Source organism: Pinus tabuliformis, chromosome 4_1, assembly GCF_031772625.1.
Source record: "Pinus tabuliformis cultivar Carrire ecotype Pingquan chromosome 4_1, CPIR1, whole genome shotgun sequence".
Lineage (NCBI taxonomy): Eukaryota > Viridiplantae > Streptophyta > Pinopsida > Pinales > Pinaceae > Pinus > Pinus tabuliformis.
In genome coordinates, this window is record NC_142303.1 from 131093352 (window position 1) to 131111273 (window position 17922).

The 17922-nt window shown below is 37.3% G+C and overlaps 1 protein-coding gene across 1 annotated transcript; it reads left to right on the plus strand.

Moving 5' to 3' along the window:
* The first annotated feature begins 12021 nt into the window (after positions 1–12021).
* LOC149174552 (rust resistance kinase Lr10-like) lies at positions 12022–14465 on the plus strand. Its single transcript, XM_089419345.1, has 3 exons — positions 12022–12959; positions 13056–13085; positions 13174–14465. Exons 1-3 carry the CDS (start codon positions 12257–12259, stop codon positions 14286–14288), a joined length of 1848 nt encoding a protein of 615 aa, XP_089275471.1. The 5' UTR covers positions 12022–12256; the 3' UTR covers positions 14289–14465.
* Positions 14466–17922: the final 3457 nt, after the last annotated feature.

The window sequence follows — 17922 nt, forward strand, 5'->3', positions numbered from 1 at the left end:
TGGATATTCAAAAGTCTGTGGTGAAATGTTTGGTTTTCCAACAAAATAAAACTGAAACAATTAAGACCCCAGGTCTATTACAACCTTTATCCATTCCAAGCCAATGTTGGGAGGAGGTTTCAATGGATTTTATCACAGGTATACCCAAGTCCGAAGGAAAGAGTATCATCATGGTGGTAGTTGACAAACTTACCAAATATGCACACTTTGTGCATTATCTCACCCATTTAAATCCAATACAGTTTCTACTACATTTGTGGAAACAATTCAAAAGCTACATGGAAACCCAAAGATTATTGTAAGCGATAGAGATCCCATTTTCACTGGAAAGTTTTGGACAAAATTGTTTTCTTGTCTCAGTACTTAGTTAACTCATAACTCATCTTATCATCCTCAATCTGATGGGAAAATTGAGATAGTAAACAAATGTTCGGAAGTATATCTTCATTCCTTTGTCTTTGATAAACAAACACAATGGGTCAAATGGTTGACTCTGGCTGAATGGTGGTATAACACTTCCATACTGCAACAAAAATGACCCTATTTATGGCACTTTATGGATATCATCCACCATCCATCACATCATATTTAAGAGAAAATTATAAGGTTCAAGCAATGGAATATCACATCGAGCATCAACAACAAGTTCTCCAACTCTTAAAGGATAACCTCACTTTGGCGCGGAATAGAATGAAACAACAGGCAGATCAACATCATAGAAAAAAGAATTTTTGATGTAGGTGACTGGATATTCCTACAGCTACAACCATATAAACATGTGTCCCTCAAGAAAGCTAAGAAGTATAATAAATTATCACCAAAGTATTATGGTCCATACAAGGTGTTGCAAAAGATTGGTGCTATGGCATACAAATTGGAGCTTCCCGAGTGCACCCAGTTCTCCATGTTTCATGTTTAAAGAAGGTTATAGGTGACAAGCTCCCAGTTCAATCAATATTGCCAGAACTTGACGAGGAAGGAAAAATCATATTGGAACCTGAAGCAGTCATAGAAACAAGAACTTGACATCTACAAAATCGATCAATTTCGGAGTATCTCTTCAAGTGGAAGAACTTACCCCTGAAGATTCCACATGGGAGGATGATAATTTTATACAGAAGCATCTATAAATGCTCAAGTTTTGAGGAAAACACTTCTTTCAAGGATAGAGGCATGTTAGCTCCCTATAATGCTAGTGATTCCCCCATTACTATTGTCATTGTAGCCCTTATTGTTATTATTGTGCCCCTATTGTCCCCATATTGTTATTAGTGTGCCCCATATAAGCCCACTATTTTTATTGTTGTGCTCTTATATTATTATTGTTATGTCGGCTTTGATTATATTGTGACCCCTTAGAATCCTATATATAGAAAGGAGGTTTAGTCATTTGTATCATCCAAGAATTGTTCATTTGTGTAATGTAAAAGAGGTTTCCCCCTCGAAGAGGTTGATTTCTAAGTCATTGATCTATCTTTTCTATCTTTTTGTGAGCTGGTTTCATAACAGATTTTCCTGATAAAATTCGTACTGACAGCACTACGACTGTATAATGCAACAAGTTATCAGCATAGGTCACTAGATATGAAAAACACGTTGATCCTGAAAAACAAGGTTTTTGACAAATTGTTCAGAATTATTCTAAGGCAAGTTTTCTTCCTTTTCTTCAGGGATATTCTTCTGATAACCACAAACATGTTTGATGGTGCATACATTGTTTGTGACAACTTTCATCATTTTTCAACACTTGTGACATCGACGACACATAGTACAACACTTCAAGATATGGGACTGGGAGTGTGACAAAATATTGTATAACATACCCTAAAGGGAATATTCGAATCTCAATCCATAGAATGAAATCATGTTGGCTCTAAAGTATGATACGGAAAATTTGATTTCTCATGCAAAAGACAAACTCATATTCTCCTCTTCTATAGTGAGTTCAGCTTCAATACCACATAGAAATTCCTTGTAGATTCAAACTTAAGATTATAATATGCTAAAACAAGTGATTTGAATCTACTCTACTCATCAGCGAAAACAATAAATGATCATTGAAATCACGAAGCATAAAAGAGAAATAATTCAATCACACATAATATTTTTCTGGGGAAAGCCATAGCTAAAAACCCTTGTTATTTGTATATTGCATTAATAAGAAAATATGGGAAGATTACAATGTTTTGCTCATCCTGAGCAACCTCTTCACTATCTCAATCTATCTCATTGCTTCCCAGACAAGGTCAAGCCAATAATTAAGCAATTCTGTTGCCTTCCAAGCTCCTATTTCCTTGCAAAGTTTCCTAGGGAATTATCCTATATTTAATTGGGAAAATCCGCAAATGTGAATTGCACAATCCTCATAGGCCTCCCTATGATTGCAAGCACTAGCTATACAATTAGGATGATTGTACAACTGATAGTACACTATCCCTAAACTCGAATCTCAACTGGGTCTTTCTATGATCTGACATGCACGAGTTAATTATGAGTGAATCTTTAGTTTACTGGTTGATCAGTGCTGGTTACACCCCACTACTAGATCTCCCACTAATTCCTCCATCAATTGGAACTAATTTAACTGAATTTCACTCAGTTTAACTGAATTAAATAATTACATCTCAAAATAAACTCAATCAGAGCTCCTAAAAAATAGGAGACACTATACATGACTCTAGTTAGACCCTCAACTCAAATTAATTAAGCCAACTAAGTCAAAATTAACTTAGTTAACTATTAAAAGTTTTCATGAGATGTGGAATTACAATTTAATTCCTAATTTAATTCAAGGACAAATTAGATTAGAATTTTCTTGTTGCATTTTCAATAGTGGCTTAAATTTCAAATTAAGACTCTAGCACAATATGGTTCACTACCTTTCCAAGATTACAAATAGTTCATTAAATCTTGTCATAGATCTAGTGTGGAGGACAAAGCTAGGATGGCATAATTCTATATGCACAACCTCATATTGATTAATATGAAATTTTGGGATCCCATTTCTAGGATGGGAGATGTGCAACTGATGACATCATCATTTGCCTCTTAGTTGACTCCTAAGGAAGCAAGGGTTGAAGAGGCAAAAATGGTTATATCTAGGGAAACTCATGAACCCCTATGGATTAGAGCAGAATTGAGAGCCCCTAACCTTGTCATCAACAACCATAGGATCATCTCTAAATACCCCATATTGGCATCACTATACATAGAAATATAGGAACAACCCATCCTGCACTTTCAAGACATTTTTAGGTTTTTAGGAACCAAGACTTTGCAGGCTTGTCAGAGGAGATGGAACTCCTTACCACGTAGCTTAAAAATCAGAGACTGTCACTCTCTAGAGAGATTGAGGAATGCCTTGGAGAAGACACCCTTATATAAGAGAATAGTTCAAAGACTGAAGGTCAACTAGATTGGGATTAATTTCAACCCTCCTTTGCTACTAGGTCTACAAGAAAGAAAAGAAAACGTAGAAGAGCAACAAGAATGGGAAGAGATAAAGAAAAATGTAGGGTTCCACCCTTAAGAGGGAACTCCATCAAAGATACCTTGGGATGTCAGGGCTACCACTAGGGCTATGCATGAAATGGAATTAAGTGGTTGAGTTGCTCAAAGGGTGAGAAGCATCTTTAGTAGGAGGTGATGATGGGCCTCAATAACATGCATGTAAAAAGGTCCGTATAGTCATCCTTCAACATACATTTACCTCTCTCCTTACATTGGATAACACATTTTTTATTATAATGTGTGTATTAGGAAGATTAAAGGATGTTGATCATATCTTGTGGTCTAACATGATCAATGTGCAGGAAAAGGGTGCATTTATTATGCAAAAGTATGTTGGAGAAAGTTGGAGGAGATGTAGAAGGCATTTCCATTAAATTTACTCACCTACAACTTAACTTGGTCCTTATATTTACCCACATACAGTTCAAGGATCTATTGAACAACTAATGCACTCAAGGATTAAGAGGATCTCATGGAGCTAGATACACCTTTATAGGGATTTAGAAGTAAGAAACCATCCTTCTAAGGAGATTTACCCTCAACCATTTTTGTAGAAATAAATAAGCCCAAGGGCTCAAAACGATTCAAACTTTTAAAGAAGAGTAGTTACTGTTAGAGCTAGGAAGCTTGTACTTCTCATTTTCATTTCCATGTACTTGAGCACTTTTTGAGATCAATGAGAATTCTTGTATTGTCTTAAATTTAAGTGTGTTCTATAGGGCCCAATTCCCTTAGGTCAAGGCCCATCCTAAGCACTCTAGTCTCTCTCCTTTGTACATTTTATCACGCATCTTTCTTTTCTGTATTTAGCTTAGCAATATTTCCATTTTGCAAGTTGTGTTTATATGAATAGTTTCCTTTGCAAATTTACTAATCATCTCTCATAGATAGTGTGGTTGTAAGCCTTGTATTGGAAAGCACAAAAATATAGGTTTCATTTTTCATGAAGTAGGAAGATCATGAATAAAATTCAACTCATCCACATTACAGGAAATTTCAGCCTAAAAGTGGTTTCCTAAGGAAAAATAGGAAAATAATAGTTAAAATAATAAAACAATAGTTTTGAATTTTGGAGGGGAAAGAAGAAAACTACCCTTTTTAATTGTATTTTTGGCTTACCTCCTTATGGGTTTACTCATATTTCAAGTGTAGACATTCATTAGACATGGAATTGAATCCCACATTCAACGAGTATCCATTATGCAGGCTTTTGAGAAGACCCACATTGATAAAAATTGAAGATAGATTAAAAAAATGTGTTCAACACATTTTTTTAATGTGTTGTAGCTCCTAGAGACAAACCTCGGGTTGAGGAGAGCTCACTGCCTAGGACATCTTACTCTCTCTTGAAGATAATTCGGTCCAGTGGATGACACACAGAGAATGCATCTTAATTTTTTTTTGTTACAGTAAGATGGGAAGAAGAAAAAAAAGGAAGGAACTCAGTGTAGAGGGCTCAATAAACACGTAAACCTATGCAACAAATCCCAGTATAATCATGAAATGATAAAAGGAATGAAGTGCATAAACTATGGAGTGCATTATAAGGCTTTCATCTCCATGTCTCACAGGTACTATCTACTATCACACAACATAGGTAAATCGACAAATGTCACATGTACCATCTGTTATCACATAACATTAGTAAATTTGTGATTTCACAGGTACTTCCTGCTATCACATAACATACGTAAATCTATAATTTCATAGGTACTATCTGCTACAATATAACATAAGTAAATATGGGATTTAAGAGTGAATCAGGTAGCTACAATTAAATAATTTCTGAAGAAGAAAAACACACATGAAGTAAAATACAAAAGAATAACACATACTACATATCCCAATTGATTCGAATCACCAGAGATTCTTCATTGATCTTTGAGAATGAAAATACATGTCACATGGCCCAAACTCACGAAATATGCAAACAAAAAAAATAGATACAACCTCAAAGACAAGAAAATAGAACCACTAGAACAAGAAAATCCAGAACCTCCGGAACCAGAAAATCTTGAACCTTTCTAATGATTTTTTCCTCCCTCTTTATAGGGAGAGAGTCCACAAAATAGTTACAAAATATCTTTAAAGTGCTAGTTCTCTTAACTGCCCGACTGTTTAAGCATGCGAATAGCCTAGCTGTACTAATGATTACATAACAGATTGGATTATTTTCTTGAAACACAATATTAACCAAAAATGAGAAACAAGAGGTGTCACGGTTGACACATCAAAATATCTCCCATGTTAATTCCTTTAATTGCCTCTGATCTAGCCATGCCTCTGCCATAATATTCCTCCATGGTTACCTGCCAATATGCTTGTTGCTTTCTCCCTTTAACTGTTTGAATTTCCTCACTTTGGAACTAGTTGCGATTTGATGTGGTGGCACTGGGAGGTGCTCTGCAACTTAGCTGCCGACCCATCCATATTATATTACCCATGTGCTACACTATCAAGGCCCAATACATCCTGTAATATTAGCATAGTGCAACTTCAGAGCACTTACTCATTGTAACTTCCTTTAACTTGATATTACAAAAATATAAAGTTTTGATTCCTCGAGCCCTTATGTGCTTATCTCCTTATTGTGCATATACCATAGAAACACCACCTGTGACGACCAATTTAGCGCTTAGGGACTACAATATCGGAGCCTTCCTTCGTCACAACATTCTTTAGAAAAGTCTTACAAATTCATAAAGTTTCAATGACTTCACCCCCTTCTATGTTTGGACTCGTTACCATTTCTCCCCTATAGGGTTGTGTGTTGTGACTGTAGGCTCAACGCTTCGGTTCTAAATCCTTTGGGCTCTTGTCAAGGAGCTATCTCCCTTTGTAATCGTGCTCTACCCTTGGTTCTTTTAAATGCTTGAAACAAACTGCCTCTCCCCATCAGAGCTCCACTTATCATAAGTTCTCCAATTTCCAATTAAAAACAGAGTTTTGATTCCACATCCCTCCAATATTCTCTATATCACTTAGGTGCTCATCCCAACTCTGCGCCCTTGGTCCTTTGGGTCCTCATGACCAAATGCCATTCAACATGGGAACCCCTTTCGTCGGATCCTTTTCAAAAATAAATTGCACAGGAGTTCCGCTTTTCACATCCCCGCTATGGTTCATAGCACTTAGTGCTCAGCGAAACTCTACACCCTTGGTTCTCTTGGGTTCCCATGATCAGGTGCCAATTATACATCGGAGCCCCTTGATTAGATCAAAACCTTTTATAAAAAAATTTAAATAGGGGTTACGAAATCTCTTTCCTCCAAAATTTTGACCTCTGAGATGATGTCACGCTGAGGTCATCATATCCATGTGGTACCTCCTAAGTGGTGACACATGTCACCCATATTTGCCACATTACACCCTCGAAAATGTTGAAACCAACTACCACGTGTCCATTGTACGATAATTTCATGCCGACATCATCTGTCATGTCTGCTTCTCGGAGCTAATTACCTGCCACCATGTGTCTTCTTGAAGGAGAGAGAAAGGGGTCCCTCGGTTCTTGTTTTTTCATGTGATTTCCTTTGTAATTCTATTTTCCTCACTACCTTAGGGCTTCTAAGGAATTGTAATTGTTAAGGAGAATGAAACTATGATGCTCCAAAAGCTCTAGGCTTCTGAAATTAGATTGCTCTGAGGTTCTAATATCTGGTCTGTCTTTGAATAAATCACTGAGGTGCCTTAGTTCTGACCTCTGAAATGCCGAAGTCCCGATATGCCTTTTTGTCGGTCCATTTGATATCGACACCCAATATTCTTAGTCTATCTCTGATATCCATTGTTCCAAAAATAGACTCCTAATATTTCGGCTCTCCTTTTTCGGCTCCCTTCTAGATCTCGGCCTCCGAACTTTGACACTTCCTCTTGGATTTCAGATTCCGAATTTCGGCACTTGCTTTTGGATTTTAGCTCCAAAATTTCAGTTCTCCCTTTCATTTTAACCTCCAATTTGCGGCTCTCCTTTTTGGCTTTCCCTTTAGTCCGCCAAGAATGCACCTGTCCTTCTTTGCACCAAGGATGAAAAATAGGACCATTTGACATAAATATAAGATGGTGTGATAGGTGACAACATAATGTATCTTCAATTTTTATCAATTTGGGTCTTCTCAAAAGCATTCATAATGGGTAATCGTTGGATGCGAGATTCAATTCCGTATCCAACGAGTGTCTACACTTGAAATTTGAGTAAACTCATAAAGATATAAGCCAAAAATACAATTAAAAACTATTTTTTCTTATTTTCCCTCCAAATTATTTACATGTACCTCTTTTTAAATTTAAAGGATTTTGATTGGTTTACATATTATGACATGGAAATTAGATGAAAATTTCATGGGCACTTTTTGGATGAAATTTCCCCTAATGTTCCTTTGTAGTTTAAATTCCTGCAATTAACATTGTTAGCATGCTTTAGATGTTTTCCAAGATTGGGTAATACTTGTGGTGTGCAAGTCATAATGTTGGGTTTTAGGGCATAGCTTTGTCATTTCCTCTTTTCATATTACTATTAACACCCTCCTTCCTTCCTCAACAACTTCTTCAACCACATTGTTCACCGATAAGTCTTTTCAGATTTGTTCAAGGCCATCGCGTGCATTTCTCCTTATGCAAGATGGGCTCCTGAGGAGTACTAAGCTTGAAATGACCACATACATTATTATTCCACCTTCCACTACCTTTCCACGCCTTCATATAAGCTTTTAAGTCCTCATAATGCTCTCAGATTAATTTCTGTAGTAAAACAAGGCAATCTTGTAACATCCTATAGCAATCTTGTCGCTCCTATAACATCGTGTAAAAGCTCTCCAAACTTGACCAGAATCGTTCTTTAAGCTATATTTTTTCCTCCTAGCCTTGCATGATTCCCCTAGGCTTTGAAACCAAGTTTGAGGAAGAGTAGAGACCACTTATGACTTGTCTCTTCACCAATGCAATTCATTTCTCCAATTAGGGTTAGTAAACATGTTCATGAATTAAATGTTACAATGATGGTTTACATGATTACTTTTTGAAGCACTTAGTGAACTTTGTTACTAGGATATGATCTCTTTTGAAAGTACTTATTGAGAGTTGATTTCGTGCTCTTTACTTTATGCAAGTTAGATTAGGTTTCCTTTATCTGTTTTATATTTCCTAGGCTAGGGTTTCTATTTCAAGCATTTTCATTTCTTGCAAATAGACTAGAATTTACTTTAATTCACATTTTTATTCCTGCAAGTAGATTAGCATTTACTTATATGCAACATTTCCATTCTTGCAAGTAGTTTAACATTTACTTTATGCAACATTTTCCATCCCTGCAAGTAGATTAGAGCTTCCTTTTATGCAACATTCTTTCATTCCTACAAGACTTATATTTAGTTGGTAGAATGGTCTTTGTACACCTTAGTTTGGTTCACTGTCTTAGAGCAACTTGAGTAGAGCTTAATTTACTATGCATACAACACTGTTACCTCTTAACTTTGTACGAACCCCGGTTGATAAATTAAAGCTGGTATCCCTAGGAGTTGCAACATTTTTGTTGCAATACCAGAGCCCATCACATGGCGTAACTCCCTCTTGAATTTACCAAGGTTAATTCCTTGCCCCCAGTTGTCCCAAGCTGCATAATCATCCATATTCTCGTCCAAGTGTTTGAGAGGCCCAAGTCCCGACGTTAAAGAAGAGTCACCAATTTTATATGGGATGATTCTAGAGGATCGTGAGACAAGGGAAAGGTATGTCATGAGGTCGTAAAGCCTCCTAATAACTCATCCTTCCATTATTTGTGCTTGATCCAACCATTGCACCATATACTTGACATATAATTTTGTATCTCATGGCAGAGGTTTAAAAATACCATTACTATTATCTTGGGCCAAAAGCCCTTGTTCCATGGAGACTCCTTTATTAGTTAAGGCATTTGCCTTGGAATTCAAATGCATTTTGACATGATAAAACTTAAATTTCTCAAATTTCACAATTTTCATTTTTATCCTCTACATAATTGGAGGTTGATCAAGGCTAGAATTCCCTATGAGTTTAACCAATTGTTGGATGACTATCATGGAGCCCCCAAACACCATCAATTACTGATTTTTCCTTGAAATAGCTAGCTCTAGCCCCAGTACCCCAAAGCTAAAAAATCTGCTTGGTTAATTGTAGCACTCCCCAAGCCCAAGCATATTGACTCTAGATTCCTTCATTACGGCGATAAATAACCTCTCCCACTCCTCCCTCCTCGGGATTACTTTTCAATGCTACATAAAAATACATAAAGTATTTCCCCTTACTTATCCTCTGATTTAGGACTTCTTCATTATCCATTGTTATACAAAATGACTTTTTATCAACTAGTTTATGATTGAAGCTACCAACATGATGTGAGATTTTACCTAGTTTTAGCCAATCTTGCTCGCTTGGTGATAGGACCTCCAATTCAAATGGATCATAACCTTGAGCTGTGATAGATTTAAAGAGTAGGTCCAGTGCCTTGATAGTCTTTAAAGAGGAGTTTGGACATTCACCATCAAATATTTCTTTGTTGCGTGCTGGCCATACAACCTAGCACAAGTACTTAGGAAAAGCCAACCACCCTAACACAAGTACTTAGAAAAAGCCAACCTACATCACATAGACACTGAAGTAGATTTCATGTTCCACAAGATTACTGAAATAGATTTCATGTTCCACGAGATTTTTTCATGTTCCACAAGATTACTGAAATAGATTTCATGTTCCACGAGATTTTATTTTTCCAGAATTCAAACATATCACATCAGCGATTTAAAATGCTTGAGATAATAGTGACACTCATTATAATTATAATTATAATTATAAATATAATTATAATTTTTTATTTTAATTTAATTTCTAAAATTTCATTTTATTTTGACCAAACCAAAATATATATTATATATTACTTATATATATAAAATTTAACGTGGTCATCCCAGCTACATGTCACATTGGCGTGGCATGTTCAGCTGGAAAAAAATAACTATGAGTAGGGCGTCGATATTTCAACAGAAAAATGACACTACTCATTTTCACCCTATCTTTTATTTCAAACTTTGTATGTCCATCCGATTATAAATAAGCGTGTGGCCCCAAGGAATTAAGCTATTCATTTATATAGGTTATGCAATGAATCTTTATTTCTACATTCAATTGATTTAGTTCGCTGATAGGCAGAAGGAATGGGAGTGGGAGGCCTAAACGAAGTTGGTGTAACTTTTGAACGAGTCATGGTCATCCCGGTTTCACGTCACATTCGCTTGAAACGCGGTTCAAGAAAAAAGCAATGCAACGTGGTCAACCCGGCTACATGTCAATGCATGTCACATTGGCGGGGTGGGGTCAGGGACAGCTAAAAAAAAAAAAACTAGTACTAGCATTTATCAAGACACCCTCCCATTATTCAATGCGTCGATATTTCAAACGAAGTTGGTGTAACTTTTGTACGAGTCATGGTCATCCCGGTTTCACGTCACATTCACTTGGAACGCGGTTCAAGAAAAAAGTAATGTAACGTGGTCGTCCCGGCTATATCACATTTGCGGGGTGGGGGCACGGACCTAAAAGAAGAGAACTAGTAATAGCATTTATCAAGACACCCTCCTTTTATTCAATGCGTCGATATTTTAAAGGAAAAATAAGGTTTTGGAATTGTGCGGTCAAAAATGCGTCGATATTTTAAAGGAAAAATAAGGTTGAGGAATTGTGCGGTCAAAAATGGTTGGAATTTGGGTAAAAAAAATTCAAAACTTTTTTGTAGAGGCAGTGTTTGAATTGTGTTTTTTGATGGTGGAAACGGATTCAGTATCATCAAAAACATCTAAAAAGCCTGAAATTTTGAAATGTAACAACTATAACTTAGATTTACAAAAATCCTTACCAGATTTTCTCTAAATATAAAAAAAAAAAACTAATTTATTATCGGACATTAACTGACTGATAGCTTGCTATCAGGCATTAAATAATCGACCTATAAAATGTACGGCTGCCATTCATTTAATAGCATGCTGAATATTTATATTTACAAGCTATGTTTTATTTTAAATTTTCTATATTCATTGGATTATAAATTTTATTTCAAATTTTCAAAGCCAATGGAGATTCATGGAATTACGCTATTCGTCTCACCTAAATTTCCATATTATTTACGCGTTGTCTACCGAGGTCACAAATTCCATTGGATTTTTTTTTTAAATTTCATTATAAGAATTAGATAGATTCAATACTTAATTATTTCAACAAAAAATTACCATTACTCAGTTTCACGGTATATTTTATTTCAAACTTTCTATGTCAATCCGATTCTCTATTTGCCAATGAGGGCCCACGGAAATAGACTATTTGTTTATACAGGTTACGTAATGAATCTTAATTTCCATATTCATTCAGTTGATTTTATGCAATTTTAGACCCTCACCACTACCCGGGAACTTTCTTACATGAAGTCCGGGTCAATGACGGCTCTATGGTTCAATGCCGTGTGGATCATTCCAACTCTACCTCTGCCTGATCACTGCCCAGCTCTGGTTAAGAAAAAGCCTCATCCCATCGTCATCCTCGACTGCTATCAGGTTCATAAGCTTCTCTCGTCCGCATACGATCCCTCTGTTTGCATATATGATATAAACAAATTCAAGGTTATAATCAGTATTCTTGCAAAAGCAATATTGCCCAGGGATAGATTTTGTCATCCCAGGGCCAAAGCCTAACGATTCCTGTCATTTCATCTCATCCTCTCCCAATGGAATTGTATGTTCCTGGCCTTCCCTCCACCCCAATACACCTCGTCTTCCTTATCGTTACTGCCTGCTGTGCCTCTTTATTCCCCTACTCCCTAAGCTGGGACAATCAATATGAGATCTGCCAATATAATAAGACATGTGATAACATAACTTTTGAGTATCCTTTCGGTGTAGGAAAGCATGGATGCGGTGATCCTCGCTTTCAGATCGATTGTGTGCAGAACTCAAATCCAGTAATTGAGATTAATAATCAGGATTACACAATACTGCAGTATTACCAAAATAACTCCTTCGTGATAGTCAAGGGCCAGGACTGCCAATTTTCAGATGGACTGCAAGCCTCCGAATTTGCAGGCTCTGCCTTCAACATTACAAGAAGATACAACTGGACTCTAACCGTGTACAAGTGTAGCGCATCTTTTGTGGATGCAACAGGGGGGGAGTTCAGGCAATGTAATGATACTTTCTATTACGCTTTGAACGACATTGGGTATGCGCTGCCGCTATGTGTTGTGGCGGAGCAAGTCACAGTTTACGATGGAATAACGGAATTGCTTTATAATGATACACAGAGAAAAAGTTGTACATCATGTCAAGAAAGTGGAGGGATATGTGGTTACAATGTTTCCGTTACAGATGGGGTTGCGCCGTTCCTCTGCTATTGTATGGATGGACCCAGTACCGGCAAATGCTCTGGCAAAGGTATTCTTTCATTGATATTTATGTAGCAGCGTCTCTGAATATTTAGGCTAAGTAGCCGTGTCAATAAGCTAATTGCCCTTCATGTCTGCGAATCAGGAAAGAAGGCTATGAATGGCGTTGCAATAGGTAAAGATACTCTCACAAGTATTTTCGCTGATCTGTTGATTGATAGGGCTAGGTTTCTTGATTGCTAAAATCATTTTAACGACTCCAGGTGTTCCGGCTGGAGCGGCTGTATTCATAGCAGCAGGATTATTAGTGGGTATAACGTTATATGTAAAGAGGAGAAAAGTCGCTTCTCGCTGCTCTGTTTCGAAGGTGGAGGAATTCCTGCAGGAATATGCTGATCAAATGCCAACCAGATATTCGCTCTCACAAATCAAGAAGATCACAAACAACTTTGCAGAAAAATTGGGAGAAGGGGGTTTTGGTGTTGTGTATAAAGGAAAGCTCAGAAACGGCACTCTAGTGGCCGTTAAGCTTCTGGATAGACATCGGCACGGCGAGAGCACCGACTTTATGAACGAAGTGGCCACCATTGGGCGGATCCATCACGTCAATTTGGTTCGTCTGTTGGGGTATTGCTTTGAAAGCTTTACAAGCGCACTGGTATATGAATTCATGGCTAATGGGTCTCTGGAGAAATTTATCTTCGCTGGAAAGGAGAAGGGGAGATTGTTAACGTGGGAAAATTTGTATTCAATAGCTTTGGGCGCTGCTCGTGGAATTGCATATTTACACCAAGATTGCGAGAAGCGCATCATACACTTCGACATCAAACCTCACAATATATTGCTGGACTCCGACTTCACACCAAAAGTTTCTGATTTTGGACTCGCAAAACTTTGTAGTAAGGGAGACGACCATATCTCAATGACCGCCGCGAGAGGGACGCCGGGATACGTTGCGCCAGAAGTGTGTGATAGAGCTCTGGGACCTGTTACAGACAAATCAGATGTCTATAGTTTTGGAATGCTTTTGTTAGAGATTGTCGGGGAAAGAAAGAACTTCGATTGGAAGGTGAGCCATTCCAGCCAGTTTTACTTTCCGGAATGGGCTTTCAAGCTGCTTGAGAGAGGGGAGTTGGGAATGAGATTGAGAGGAGGAGAAGTGGACGTAGAAGATGAGGAGAAGGCAAGAAGAATGACTAAAGTGGGATTATGGTGCATCCAATACAACTACAAAGATCGCCCAAGTATGAGCAGCGTTGTTGAAATGCTACAAGGAAATGGAGGCGACGTCGCCAATCCTCCTTTGCCCTCGAATCCCCACTCAGCTTCACCTGAAAAACCCTTATTGTCTTCTGCGGAACATTCTTCTTCAATTTAATCCAGATTTTGGAGTTACAAATTGGGTTATTTAATCCAGTCTTGGTTGACAGCAGAGAAATTTCATTTATGCAGGCCTAAATAGGTAACTCAGATTGGGTTATTTAAACTAGAGTTTTTTGTCTTGGAAATTTTGGCAATATTTTGATAAAATTTGACTGGATTTTTTTAAATCTAATTTATGGCTGTTAAATTTTAAGATTTTAGATGTCTCACAAATTTTTTTTGATAATGTTAAATCTATTTTCGCTAATATGATTCAAACACAGCTACAAAATTTCTTAAAAAAAAATTTGCCTAGGTTCCAACCACTTTTGACTTTTGACTGCCCTGGCCAATCCTCCACGTGGTTAGACGAAAGGTATTTAAACCAGTCTTTGTTGACTTTCAGAGAAATTTCATTGGTTCAGGTCTACTCAAGTAATGAGGTCTCTGTTGTTACTAATACTCTTTATACGAGTAACGTGTATTATGCTATCAATGCTGGTGGAAGCCAGGAGTAAATTGGCTTTGCTAAATCGCCGATACATTTGGTTTCCTTACCACGTCTTCTTAAAACGGTGAGAAATTTTATCTTCTTGCATGATTTATTTGATAAATAGAATATAATTTTTTTCAAAAGGTTGAATAGTTTTTCTCAGTTTTTACTGTGGGAATTTACTGAATAACTTTTCTTAAAGTTGAAAGTTAGATTGGACCAAATTATTACTTCAACATAAAATATTCGACACGATGATGAAATGTCTCAACGTGATATACAATTCCACAAGATTATTACCGAATTAAAACATATTTCAATTATTTGTAAATCTTTTAATACCTTCTATGGGACCGAGTTTCTTCATAATAGGGACTTGTGCTTTATACACCCTTTTCAATTATTTGTAAATATTTATGTTGTGATTTATACATAGTTTTTTATTCTGTGTGATTTTCCATATAGTTTTCAATTATTTGCAAACATCCGTTTATTCATATGTTCTATGCATCGCTATCAAATTTGGCCGAATTTGCCAAGGAATTCAAAAATTCGATGGGTTAGTATATTTATAGGTAAATTCAAATACGTTACGGCATTATTGCTCGACCACATACTCTATATTTGAAAATCTGTATAAAAAAAAAAGTTTTGTATCAAAAAATTTGCAAAATGGGTCTCTATAAAAAAAAATTGCAAAAAGCTTTGAATCACATTATTTCCCATATTATGAGAATTCTTTGAATCACATTATTTCCCATATTATGAGAATTCTTTTGGAGGATACTGATTCTAAACAAAAGTTTTGTATCAAAAAATTTGCAAAATGGGTATTTATTAAATAAAATTACAAAAAGCTTTGAATCACATTATTTCTGATATTCTAAAAATTCTTTTGGAGGACATTGATTTTTATTCTTTGAGCCGCACATTATACGAGGATACTATATTTAATGAGATTTGAACAGTGGTCTTCTTAGTTTCACCCAACAAACCTAACCATCAAACCACACACATCACTATATATTAACTTTTGTTTGGTAGTGTTGAATAAACTTTGGATCCCAAGGATGGGTTAAGAGAAGTTTTGGTTTTACTTAAAAATCATCACTCTCATAGTGGACATTATGCTTTAAAAATTGTAAATTTATATATTTAATAAATTTTGGTGGGATTTAGTAACCACTCTAAGTTTACATATTTATATTTTTATGAATATTTATTAAAGTATTGAATAATGCATAAATAATGATGAGCAACAATTTTTAATGGTAAATATGTTGTTTAGATGACCATGAGCTATTTTGAAGGATTTTAATTTTAGGTGGTTTTTCTATGAAATTTAACAATGAAAAGTCACTACACAAATATCTAAAAATCATGGCATAAATATTGCAATTACATCTAGAAATTATGGCAAAATATTGCAATTAAATCTAGAAATGGTGGCCAAAAAAATATGTGGCATTGTATTGTGAAAAGGATGCAATAAGGCTTTCAAGTCATTGTCTAATCAAAGGTTTGAAAACTAAATATTCATTTTTCAAAGTTAAGGATTATAACTTGCATTCATCAATGATAAACTAATTAAAGTCTGCCTTGGCATGAACTAATAATATGATATTTTTGTGCATTTCAACCTCTATTTATTAGTGGATGATTTAGCTTTCACCTATTAAGCCTAGGGCTACTTGAAATCTTGAGCTAAGCATGCATTCTCTTCTTTTAGTAAAGAGCATGCCTTTATATTTTTTAAGTTTACATGGATTTATTTAATGATTAAAACATAAATTTCCTAGTATGTGAAGATTTTTTTTTTCTAGGTAAAGTCTACTTCTATATTAAGGAAAGAAAAATATTTACATGGTTTACATCATCCGAGGAGGCCGAGGCCAGTCCTCTAACAGTAGCGACTGGAACTGACTATCGATCCGCTGAAACAGATTTACAAAACCTTGTCTATTTGGATTTTCCTTGGACAACAGACATTTTGAACATGGACAGACAAAAATACAGACACTGTTTACTTCATTGACTCTAACATTTAACAGGCTTACTGTATTGACCAGAGACATGCAGCCATGGTAAGGCTGAGAACTAGGACTGAAAAAAACAGAAATAGACACCAACAAAGACATTGACAACTTTGCAAAAGACTTAAGAAGAGCACCCGTGGAGGCTTAAGCTGGATGGCTGGGCGACGCTGGTGGCTTCCCCTTCTCCGGACTGGGCGAGTCGAGCCAGATGACGAGCTCATCGCCATTCTGAAGCTGCCCTTCCGAGCCAGGCTGAATGGAGTCATGGCCCTCTTCCTTGCCCAAAGCACAATTGAGAGGCGGCAGAATTTCTTGCACTGACGCAGCTTGAGCCGAGCCCTCCTGAGCCAGGACTTGCTGAGGCTGGACATTCTGCGTCATGGCATCCTGGGGACGGGGAGTACGATATACCATGCCATTCATGTCCCCCAGGAGTATGTCGCTGCCCTGGATGCTTGCAGAAGCAGGGGAGGACGAGGAGGGTTCTCCAGGTGCCTCCTCCGAGAGATAGACCGAGAAATTGACAATCACATCTGACCGAATGAGTCTGCTGGGAATTCTGAGGCAGAATGTCTGGTATGTATCCTGCAAAACCAGAAACTCCTGCTCAGAACTGGAGGACGAGGGAGGCAGAGCAGCCATAGGAGCAATTGGATTCGGCTCTTCAACTTCATTAGCAATCTGAATTCCTGATCTTCCGCCTCGTCGAGGCACCCCTCTGCTACGCGGCATGTCTCCTAACGCAAGGGCTTTGAAGTGTTGTTCGACCACCCTGATTCGGCACGCCAGAGTATCCCCTTGCCAATTTCCAGCATCGAATGGCCTGCTCTGTTCATGAAATGTCTGGGCATTCCCATTATATAGCGAATTCGCAGTAATCACCGCAGGTAGAGGGCGAGGATCCATCATCCTTGAGCGCATCGAGTCCAGAGCTGCCTCGCTTGGCTTGAATGCGCCGTCCCTCCTGTTCTGAACTAACTTGCCATCACCTGCCAGGAGCATTGATTTATAACCTTCATCCATCGCTTGTGCGTACCTATCTGTCCTCTCGGCCTCGTCACAAGTGTTGAAGCGAGCGCCTGGCTTAATTGCACGTAATGACACCCGCATCCGGGTGCAGA

What these genes read in the sequence shown, in the direction of transcription:
- LOC149174552 (XM_089419345.1), top strand. Translation starts at nt 12,257, where the DNA reads ATGGAATTGTATGTTCCTGGCCTTCCCTCCACCCCAATACACCTCGTC. An exon ending in CGGCAAATGCTCTGGCAAAG is followed by an intron (nt 12,960 to 13,055) that starts GTATTCTTTCAT and finishes TCTGCGAATCAG; the next exon opens with GAAAGAAGGCTATGAATGGC. An exon ending in TATGAATGGCGTTGCAATAG is followed by an intron (nt 13,086 to 13,173) that starts GTAAAGATACTC and finishes TAACGACTCCAG; the next exon opens with GTGTTCCGGCTGGAGCGGCT.